Source organism: Lycorma delicatula, chromosome 1, assembly GCF_047948215.1.
Source record: "Lycorma delicatula isolate Av1 chromosome 1, ASM4794821v1, whole genome shotgun sequence".
NCBI lineage: Eukaryota > Metazoa > Arthropoda > Insecta > Hemiptera > Fulgoridae > Lycorma > Lycorma delicatula.
In genome coordinates this window covers 293487115-293499451 of record NC_134455.1, presented here as the reverse complement: position 1 = coordinate 293499451, position 12337 = coordinate 293487115, and the positions used below count along the sequence as shown (strand labels likewise).

Here is a 12337-nt window from a genome sequence, read left to right as displayed (position 1 = left end):
TAAATCATACATAAATACATTTTAATATAATTATAAATTTAATAACTGAATTTGAGGGAACCTGTGAAAATCGATCCTTGGAATTAATACAGTAAATTTAACTTTTATACACACACGCTCGCACACATACACACCCGGGTGGGTGGCATCTTGGAATGCTATTATTAAATGTCCAAAATTAATTACCCATTGTGTAAAAATAAGTTAATCTAAATGCACAATCAATAGGATTTTCAATACCGATTATTTATATAGAAAATAGTTGTTTTAAGATCTATGATATTGAATGGATGGATTATTAAAATTTATTAATTTATTTTACAATTATTATTACAGTTGTTATTTACTGTTTATAAACATTTAAGAAAAAAATCTTATGATATTTTATCAGGCAGTATGTTCGATCATGTAAGCAAGCATGTTCACAGCTAAGGGAGATGTACACACAGACAGACAGAAACATATACAAATTCCCTTTAGTAGGATAGAATATATATATATATATATTTCCATGTTAAATTTAACTAAATATATATAACTACAAATTTAATTAGAAACAAAGAGAGAAGGAACAAGTATTTTTTTTACTTGAAAAAGAACACACCACATATGTTAAACCAAGCTGTAGGGTTAAAATTTAACCTTTTTAACTGCACAACAAGCTAAGTTAAATTACACCAGTTTTTTTTTTATTAATAATTGTTTGTTTTATTTCTTTTTTCTTTATTATTCACCAAATTTCTTTTATATATAAAATAGATGTTTGACTGGGAATCCTTAGAGGCACAGGAAGTAGTATGCTTGGCCTTGGGTTCAATTCTTGGATAGGTTTGGGAAAATGTAACCCTAATGTTGTAATGTACGTGCTGTTAACCCAAACTGGTTCATATAGCTTAAAATAAAAATTAAAGGTGCTAATTTTAGTTCAGAAAAATTGAAATCAATAACAAATATGAACCATGTTTAACTATGAATTTATAAATGTAAATCAATAAAATGTACACAATTTAAAGAAATACAAAAAAACTCATTTTACTCAGTAGTAAAAACTGTTTTAGATAAATATATTTTTAAGTAAAGATTGATTTTTTTATAAAAATGAAATTTAAAATCATAATACAAACATATAAATAACAGCTAGTACACTTAATTAAAATATTACCTTTTCAGGACTAAAATCACAAAAGTTGCTATCATCACCATTCATGTTAACTTCTGAAGAAAGTGTTGCATCTCTGTCACCAGTTGACTGCTCCATTGTATCATAATTTGTTACTATTGATGTTGTAACAATTGATAAAAGTTCAAAAGCATAAATGCTTCTATTTATATCATCCACATAACGTATTAGATGATTATCATTCTAAAACAGAGTAAAAAAATTTCATGTACATTTTTAATGCAAGATAAATGCATCCATATATTGTAATTAGTCACGGATAAAACTTATATTAATTAGTTTATTAAAGCTTTAATATGTTTGTTGTTAAAACATTGTCAATGTTTTTTATTGTGTGCAATTAAAAAAATAGAATGAGAATAAAAAACAGGTTCTGGAAATGATAGTAAATTGCATTCTTCAGAACCAGATGATTCTTGTAATACTTTGAATATATAGGTGATGACACATTGTAAATAATTTTACAACAAAAATAATACCATATAAAATAATACCTTTAATGAATGTTGAGGTCATTATTTATTCGAAAATTTTTTCACTTTCAAGTTGGTCTCAGGGAGTAAGATCATAAAAATATAAGGACAAGAAGTAAAAATAAAATAAAAATCTTTGATTGGCAAATCCATTCTGCTGCAGTTTAGTGGCTAATGAACACAGCCCATTAAATCCATTTAGATTTATAAAAAATTCACACAAAAATAATTCAGCTTCACCTGTTATAGCTAAAAGAGAAGTCTGAAAATAACCAGATTTTTCTCTTGTAAATAGTGGTAGAAACAAGTAGCCTTTGTACTAGTTTCACAAACCCAGCAGAATTTTGTTTTTACAACCCACAAGTTTTCTTCTAAATACATAAATAGCTTTCTTAACAGAAAAACCCCTAAATTAATATTTGAATGTAGTACAATAAATAAATAAATTAGAAATAAAGCCTCAAATATTGTGCAAAATATTCTCAGCACAGGCAGATGTATGTATTTTCTTTACATATATATAAATTTTACACTAGTAAGTTTAATAACTAGGACAGTTACATTTCATTTATAAAAAGTAGGTAAACTATTCTTGAGTCAACAGTAATAAAATAATAGAAAATGTTATTCTTTATTAGGCGACATAATTTTTTTGTAGTGAATGCTGTCAATATCTATATTGTTTAACTACAACAGACTAATATGTAATTTCTTATATCAGAAAGATTTCTGGAAAGCACACAGAAAGAGATGTGATAGTCTGTTCTCTTTAATCTTGTTATCAATTACACTTAAAAAATTATCAGTAATCAAAATGGTTGCCTGCTCTGTGTTCATCATTATGCAAGTTATTGCATCCTTCATTAAACAGCTGCACCCATCTTTGTACTATGGAATCACTCACTGCATTTTCTTTATAAACGCTGCACATCTAACAGTGAATTTAAAAATTTTAGAATATATTTAAAAATGTATTGCACACTGAATTTCACCTGTGGCAAGTATAATATTTACAAAAATTATAAACACATGCTAAGAAGAATCAGATTAGGGACAACATAAAATTGTTATCAACTCTTCCTAATGTATCAGTTGACTCAGAGGAGGATACAAATTGTAGGACTGCAGCATCAATATTTATAGACAGAACTTACTTTCTAGATAAACCTCATGTTACTCTATGAGAAAATTTTAAACAGTTTTCACCTAAATAAATGTAAAACCAGATTACTAGTGAAATACTTACTAATATTTTAGCAATGTGGTTATCAAATACTTCAGCTAATATGATAGTCAAACCATTCTTGTCTTCTTTATTAAGAAGTTGAATTAACTGTTCTTTTAATTCAGATATTTTATCTCTTTTATTCAATGTTATTAAATACTGTATAGGATTACTACTGATGTCACCAGAGATAAATGTTACACCTTTTAAAAACAAATAGATATAAAAAATTAAATCTTAGCAATTAAAAAATTTTTACATATAAAAAAATCACTTCATAAAATTACTAAATAATCACAGATAAAATAATTAGAATCATTTCTGACTTTACAGAGGGAAGTCATAAATCTGTGACTATCTTTCAGATTGTGGTTTTGCAGGAGACATCTCCTGCAAATCCACACATTTATTTTTACTAGTTACACAAAGAACCAAAATAAATAATACAAAATCATTCAGTTATTTCTAATTGAACTTTTGCAAGTTTCTTTACAGAATATAAAAATTATGTTAATTTTTTTATACTATTAGAATAAATCAATTGCAATGATTACTCCCCCTGGGAAAATTTAATAGGGTACAGTATAAAAATATAATCAAGTAATATTAATTAGAGTTCATTGAATTCTGTTTTTATTTAAAATAAAAGCCTTTACTTATTTTTATTAACTGTTAAAATAAATTTCTCTTTAAATAAAATATGTACACACCTTTATAAAAAAAGCTATAAGCTGTTAATTTTTGTTTATTTTATAAAAATTGGGGGTCAGTGTCATAGCAACTATTCCAATTTTCTGAGAATTTATCTTCACATTTCTAAAGAAATTGTCAGTATTATGACATATGGATTGAGCATCCAATCCGTTATGCAGCAATCATAACAGCAGAGAGGTACTTCTTAGAATAAAATAAGCACTTCAGTTCTAAGCCATCCTGACAAATATAGATTTATTTTATCAGCTCAGTAATACAAAGATTTAATCATTTGAAAATTATGTAAACATCGGGCATATTCATATTAATCATAATCCAGCAGAATTTGGTATAACTATTCTTAAATAAGAATTAAGCTGTCGTTAAAAAATTGAATGAAATTTATATTATTTTAGATATCATATACTCACATATTTGTCTTTCCATAGCATGTGGTAATGGAACAGAGAGGTACATAAATGGCTCATATGTAACAGATACATACTTACAACCTGAGCAAACAACCTGAAAATATTAACACAGATTTTTATACAAAAAAATAAAATATATATATATATATAAATACATATTCAGATTATTTTAATTTAAATATACCAACTACCAACTGCTCATTTAAAATTAAAACCAGCATCACACATTTAAACAAATAAACAGGAACAAACAGTATATAACAGGAAATTACAGTGTTAAAGCTTTCACATAGAAAAAGTAGGGGTTTATAAGGCCAAAAAGCCCTAATGTAATGTAAAGAACGATTGTTTTATTTCTGTATTTATCAAGTAGATAAATTTAATATATAAGCAGCAGAAAGATCACTACTACGCATATTATGAAACTAATAATTTAATACTTCTCAAGTACCTGAGAATGAAATTTGAATATAAATTAGATAATACTTTTCAATGAAATTATGATATCTATTTTCATATATAACCACAATAATGCTTCATTGTAATATTAAATATTTGTTAATCATTAACATAAAACTTTCATGAATATATTATTTTATATTTTTTTTATTTTTTAAAACAATTCATAATGTATGTCTTTATTGATAAATAGCAGGTCCTTATTAATTCTAAAGAAAATTTTTTATTTTAGACTTTTTTAAATCTTAACATAACAGATTAATTGAGACTCGAGGGGCAAATATTTTCACACTTTGAAAAATAGAAGGCATTACGCCCATCTCAAAGAGGCTAGGAAGCAACTTTTTTTTTTTAAATGAGAACTAGGTCCAAGTTACACAAAATTTTTTAACTGCTTTATTCAAACAAAATTATTGGTGTAAAATAATCATAATTTTGCTAATTCTAGTCAAAATACTGACTTCCCCTTTAAATTTTAACATAACATTACAAACAGATTTTGTTGCATAATATTAAATATTCTATTTTAATATTTTCAAATACTACAAACAAAATATTTTTACAATAAAAAATACTAAAAAAATATTACAAAATAAAAAAATACAAAGTACAGAACTTGAAATTGTTTTACTAGACACTTACTTATTAACACATTAAACCACAGTAGTCCCTAGAGACCAAAACTTGACATCTGAAAGGTCAATACAAAACACAGACTGCTGGAACTATCAGGATATAAGTTGGCACAAAAACTACTAGCATTAAGCAAACATTTGGCATGGTACTAGGCCAACTGAAAACATTGGCAGTTTAATATAAATGATATTTATAACAAAAAATACATAAGATGCTATTTAATTAAAACTAGTTTAGTATCCCAATTAATATTATATTTAGAAATACTTTTAATAATTATTTTTTCTAATTACTTTATTGCTGTAGCTCATAAATTCAAAAGTTGCTATCGTCAGTAGATTCTAAAGATCTTGTGTGTGATCTGAATTCACATTTATCACAAAATTGTCGATGTGCACATCATATAAATGTTCATCTTCACTGTATTTTTTCAACATTGACAACATGCTTGCAGACATTGCTCCAGACACTTTACGAAATTCCTCTTCAGTTAACTTAAGAACGTCTGACATGTTAAAAGTTGTATTTCTTTTAGCTAACTGCCCTTTCACTTGACTCCAAATCATTTCAATGGCATTTAAGTCAGGGTGATAAGGTGGCAACCGCAGAAATGTGTAACCATAATTTTTGAAAATGTCATCTATTAGAAATTTCTTTTGATTTTCTTTGTGTAATTTTATAATATACAATTCAGTCTTCATCATTGCAGGAGAACAGCTAATTCATTGTTTGGCTAACAATTTATCATACAACTTTTTAAAGAGTTAAAATTTAGCTGCTTTTGTGGCAGAACGTTGTGATACGATGTGTTATCTGTTACAATGACCAACTGAGATGGCAAGTTGGGAATACACTTCTCCATAACCATTTCATGTACTTTTCAAAATCTATCGATTTGTGATAATCTCTTTTCTTGTTTGACTCATACATAAGTAAAGTACTGTTAATGAGTCCTTTATTACAACCGGCATGAACAATTATTAATAGTGAGTCCTAGGATATTGGCGTTTTCAGTCCCTCTTGAAGGTTTGTTGTGTCTACCCACAATTTTGATGTCACATGACTACTGTGAATGTAGGTTTCATCTGCGTGTACAATCAGTCTTCCTTCTTCGCAAAACAGGGAAATTTGTAACAGAAATTTCAATCTTTGCAATTTAATGTCATGCCGTTCTATCAGTATTTTCCAGTTGTCTTCTGTTGTTTTCCATCTAAATCCCATTTTACATAATATTCTCCTTAAAGATCTTTAACTCCCTTTGAAATTAATTTCATGAATGACTTCTAAAGGAATTTCATGAATTCGCCACGGATGGCTTCTCAGTTTCATTTGATTTCCTTACTGCTATAATTCTGTGTACTGTTCGTTTTGATACTTTTGTCGCTTGTACAATCATATTCAGCACTTCAGTTTTCCTCATTATTCCGGTTCTGGCATTGTTTTGTAAAAGAAATTATAAACATTGAATAAAATTTCCCTCACTGACTATGAACTACTGTACCTTTTCCTTCTAACTTGGGCATTTTAAAAGAAAATAACTGTATTGTAATATTAAAAATTTAAATGACTGAATTTATGACAAGGCCTTAAATGAAAACAACACAAGTAGTAAAAATAAATTGCTAACAGCTATTCACTTCATTAGGTAAAATATACACAGCCATAAATGTTTCTATAATAACTTCTACAAAATAATTACAAGCGATGTGTGACATGATTCTTCACAGCCCAATGATCAGAGTAGATTAAAAATAAGTAAATGAAATTCTTAGAATTATGTGTTGTGTTTATAATTCATAAATAGCAAATTATTCATGTATGATTCTACTATTATTAGTTGCTATACAACAGGAAGTAGGCCTAGATCACATCAATATATAATTTAGAATAAAACTCAACAATTACATATGCTACAGTAAGTTTATGAACCCTGTATATATATTACCATACCACAAAAGAAATATAGAAAACGACAATATTTTTAGTTTGCTTGTAACAGAGGCCAATGCATGCAAAATGCTAGTACGTAGGCTTTCAATCCCTGCGCCAACATATGTGCCAATACAGTTACTGGTTTACATTGTTATGCTGTCCTTCAAACTATTTAACTGTGAATTTTTATCAGACTATTCTGGCCCTGTTAGGCACAACGCTTGTTGTAAATCATGGAAATTGTTTTTAATTTTTTTTTTTACATAAGAATGAAACAAAGCATTATTTTAACCAAAATTGGTGTCTAACAAAAAACATACAAAATATTGAAAAAAATAACTTTCATTTTGATATTTTAAATAACACATAAAAGCATTTTTAAATAAAAACTGAGATGATGATAATAATAATAGTAATAAAAAATTTATCAGTTTAGATGATCCTTAAACAATTTATTTATTATGATATCCTTTAAAACGGTTCAAAGAAATATTATCACAGTTCAAGGTTATCATCACATTTAACATTTGGTAATAAATTTTTTTCTTTCGATAAGACCTTGTGGTTTTTCCTCAATATCCTTTGCAGTATTTTGTAACTTTAAGGACTACGCCAGGTTTCTCCAAGTTATTGTATGAATTTAAGTTTTTTCTTTCGCACTTCTTTTGTACTGGTCAGTCTTCTAATTCAATCCCAGTATCATTTGCTATTCCTTTAGATCAAGAAATATAATAATGTAAACAAATATTTGAATTAATAAATAAAATAAAATTCATGTTAAAAGAAAATAAATGTATAAAAAAAAATACTTGTTATGGTATACTTCATAAAAATAACTATATATTATTCAACAAAACAGAACTCAGAGCTTGGAAACTAATAAGACTGAGATTTACATAAACAGAATGTAATATACATGGCTCAGACACAAGAAGGTAGAAAACACATTATGTATTGCGAATGGCCTGTTAGTGTAAAGTAACATGTTCACCTAACAAAGAGCAGAGCAGAGAGATTCTAGAGACTGTTAACTGTAAGATTGGAACAGCTCACCAATTGTGAAATTAAGTTTGAAATTTGTTTCCTGATGCTATGCATATGTAGTACAGTGAAATTCATCAAATATCTGTGAAAAGAAAGTGAAAATATGACACTGGTACCATGGTTAAGAAGCGAGTCAGGATATTTAATGGATATCTGTTTTTGTGAATGATTATTTTGTGCACAGGGCCTACAAAAATGTTCGTTATGGACTGTCCTTAATTCCCTGAAATATACTAACTTCTTAAGAAGTATCTGAGTAGTTGTCAACAACAAACTGAAGTTACAAAATAGGTAAAAATGCAGACAGCTGCTCTCATAACAATGTTTAATCTTCTGAAAAACCATATAATTGAAAAATATAATAAATTAAAAAAGTAGAAAAATTGGGTATATGAATTCCAACCATCACTTCTATCAACATCCCAAAAAAGATAGGAGAAACACCTAAACTAATTTGGAACAATTTTTAAATATATTGTAGTTTGCATATTTAAAAATCTTTATTCACGATGGCTTTCTTAACTGAAGAGAAGTCGGTAATTCAAATTGTAAAGAATAAAACAATAATGTGAATACAATATACTCATTACAAGACAGTAAGAAATAACTACTTTAAGTACAAACTAACTGAGAATTAAACTGTAATTTAAAACTGTAAAATTTAAACTTTGCTAACAAATTAAATGATCACCAAACAAACAGTTCATACTTTACTCTACGTACAGTGCTTTTAAACTGTCCTTGAAAAGTATCGACAATAACGCTTTGATTAGTAGCCAAATGTTTTTCCCAGTGCTTTTCACCTTCACTATTATCTTCATCTGCATTGTCAGCAATTAGGAAACGATCAGAAGAATCAGTAGTGGCAGTAATGTGCATTTTATCATTGTGAGCATGACTAACAGCACAGTAACCACTGCTGGCTCCAGCTACTGCTTCACTAACAGCAGCCATAACATCAATAGGATGGCCACCACCATCTAACTCTCTTTGTTTTCTCTCACATTCAATTCTAAAACAATAATTAAAAAGCTTATGAAATATGTCCATAAAAATATTAACAAGGAAACAAATTTATAAGTAACAAACTGCGAAACTTAAACAATTTTGATGTTTCTAAACTGTGATGATTATTTCATTTATTCTACTTAAGGTGATGAAGGGTATAAATGGATGGTATATTAGCTGTTGTTATCATCTAAAAGTGATTGCCATATAGCATATTGATATAGATTGCCATATATCATGCATATTTCACTTCAAGCTGGTGATCATCAATGTAAATCACATATTCCAACCATTTATTTCTATGAAATTTTTAGGACACACAAAAACACCTATGAGTTACTAGCAAAAATGACTGAAATATTTATTTTCTAGTTACTGTACAGCTTCTGTCAGGGATTCTCAACTTCTGTGAGTACGGGACTTAAGACCCTGGGTCCTTTGAGTTCTCAAATATTTTTAACTGAATTTTTAACAAATTCCTTATAAGTAAATTATGCTATAAGATACTTAAAAATAAATGACTATATTTTTGGCATATGATAAAATCAGATATAAGTAATGCTTTATTAGCGGTTTCCCAAGAGGTGGAGTTGCCAAGGGTGGAGGTTTAGTCAGCAGTGTGCAGGAATACATACGCATTTTCTGTAACAGCTTGCGGAATCTGTTAGCAAGTCCAACACTGCTTTGGCGCCCGTAAATGGGGTTCCTCCACTTCAAAAAAATATAAGTTCAAGAACACTTGAAATGATCATAATAATTAATGACATTTATACATAAGTTGATCACATAATTAATTTTTGAGTTTTTTTTTAACACCAAAATCCTAGCACACAAGCAATTCTTTACCGACCTCTGTGATGGGTTGATAGCATTTTTTTTTATTTGAAAGGTTCTGGATTCAAATCTAGGTCATACTCAGCATTTATTCACACTACAACAAATTAATTTCTATTCTCAAATAAGAAAAGGAGAATGGCAACAATAATTGGGATTAGGCCTACCTAAGGAAGAATAAATAAACAAAAATATAATTAAAAACATGGTATTTGATTTAACCAGACATAAAATCAACACAGCAGATAACATGAACTTCCTGACTTCTTACACTTTAAATCTGTGTTCTAGTCTATCTCTTGTTTCTCAACTGTTGAGGCATTAGACCACATTATGACTGTTATAACAATATAATATTTAGAAAGATTCAATTATTTTTATCTGCATTTTGTTTGTGATTTTTACATGCAGCCATTGCAAATGTTCAAAAAATTGTTTCATTGCACTGAAAAAAATCTATTTTCATTAATTTGTTGGCACTGATGCCATACCCTCATGTCTGAATATTTATCAAGTGATAATGTGATAATCCATAAAAATGAAGGTAGTGAAATATTATAGCATCATTACTCTCAATCTCCCTCTATGAATCATGATACCTTGTCGTTGGTGAGGGAGCTTGAGTGCTCAGTGATACAGAGTAGTTGGACCAAAGCTGCAACCATATCAGAGAGGATCTGTTGAGAGCCAGACTAAGGAATGATTTTTGAAAAGGGCAGCAGCTCTTTCAGTAGTTGTAAGGGCATAGGTCAGGATGACTTAAATGGCCATATCAACATCACTCAGTTCTCTGACAACTACGCAGCTGAAAGCAATGGAAAACTACAGCTGCTTTTTTTCCAAGAAAATGTAGCTCTCTGCATTTTCATATAGCAGTGATGGAGGCGCCTTCCTTAGTAAAATATTCTGGAGGTAAACTAGTCCCCCTTTTGGATCTCCGGATGGGGACTACTAAGGAAGGGGTCACCAGAAAATTAAAAAATAACATTCTACGAGTCGGAGCGTGGAATGTTAGAAGTCTAAAAAATGTTGGTAGGTAGAAAATGTAAAGAGGGAAATGGATAGGATAAATATAGATGTAGTAGGAATTAGTGAGGTTAGGTGGGAAGAGGAAAATGACTTTTGGTCTGGTGATTTTAGAATAATTAACTCAGCTTCAAATAATGGGAAGGCAGGAGTAGATTTCGTAATGAACAAGAAGATAGGGAAGAGAGTAAAGTATTTCAAAATGCATAGTGATAGAATCATTCTAATAAGGATAAAATCAAAACCTAAACCGACAACGATTGTTAACGTCTATATGCCTACAAGCGCCCATGATGATGATGAGGTAGAGTGTGTGTACGAAGATATTGGTGAAGCAATTAAACACGTAAAAGGAGATGAAAATTTAATAATAGTTGGAGATTGGAATGCAAGCATTGGAAAAGGCAAGGAAGGAAATATAGTGGGTGAATACGGGCTGGGCAAAAGGAATGAAAGAGGGGACCGACTTATAGAGTTTTGCACGAAGTATAATTTAGTAATTGCCAACACTCAATTTAAAAATCATAATAGAAGAATATACACTTGGAAAAAGCCAGGCGATACTGCAAGGTATCAAATAGATTATATCATGGTTAAGCAAAGATTTAGAAATCAACTTGTTGACTGCAAAACTTACCCTGGAGTAGATATTGATAGCAACCATAATTTAGTGATAATGAAATGTAGATTGGGGTTTAAAAACCTGAAGAAAAGGTGTCAGATGAATCGGTGGAATTTAGAGAAGCTTGAAGAAGAGGAGGTAAGGAAGATTTTTGAGGAGGACATCACAAGAGGTCTGAGTAAAAAAGATAAAGTAGAAAATGTAGAAGAATGGGAGAATGTTAAAAAGGAAATTCTTAAATCAGCAGAAGCAAACTTAGGCGGAACAAAGAGAACTGGTAGAAAACCTTGGATTTCAGACAATATATTGCAGCTGATGGATGAACGTAGAAAATATAAGAATGCTAGTGGTGAAGAAAGTAAAAAGAACTATAGACAATTAAGAAATACTATAAACAGGAAGTGCAAACTAGCGAAAGAAGAGTGGATTAAAGAAAAATGTTCTGAAGTGGAAAGAGAAATGAACACTGGTAAAATAGACGGAGCACACAGGAAAGTTAAGCAAAATTTTGGGGTACATAAAATCTAATAATGGTTTAAACAAAGATGGTACACCGATTTATAGTACGAAAGCCAAAGTTGTTAGGTGCGTGGAATATATTGAAGAGTTGTATGGAGGAAATGAATTAGAAAATGGTGTTATAGAGGAAGAAGAGGAAGTTGAAGAGGATGAAAGGGAGAAACAATACTGAGATCTGAATTTAAGAGAGCATTAATGGCAGAAAGGCTCCTGGAATAGACGGAATACCTGTAGAATTAATGCAGTGCAGGTGAG

At 29.4% G+C, this 12337-nt stretch overlaps 1 protein-coding gene across 2 annotated transcripts in view; it reads right to left on the bottom strand.

Moving 5' to 3' along the window:
- Window positions 1-12337, bottom strand: part of LOC142332842 (uncharacterized) — a 103055-nt gene that overhangs the window by 54983 nt on the left and 35735 nt on the right. For both annotated transcript variants that reach the window (XM_075379487.1, XM_075379494.1), the window contains 4 exons: window positions 8797-9085; window positions 4003-4096; window positions 2900-3081; window positions 1163-1363 (listed from right to left, as the gene is read on the bottom strand). In XM_075379487.1, the coding sequence (XP_075235602.1) occupies window positions 1163-1363; window positions 2900-3081; window positions 4003-4096; window positions 8797-9085 (766 nt within the window). The remainder of the gene's footprint in view (window positions 1-1162; window positions 1364-2899; window positions 3082-4002; window positions 4097-8796; window positions 9086-12337) is intronic.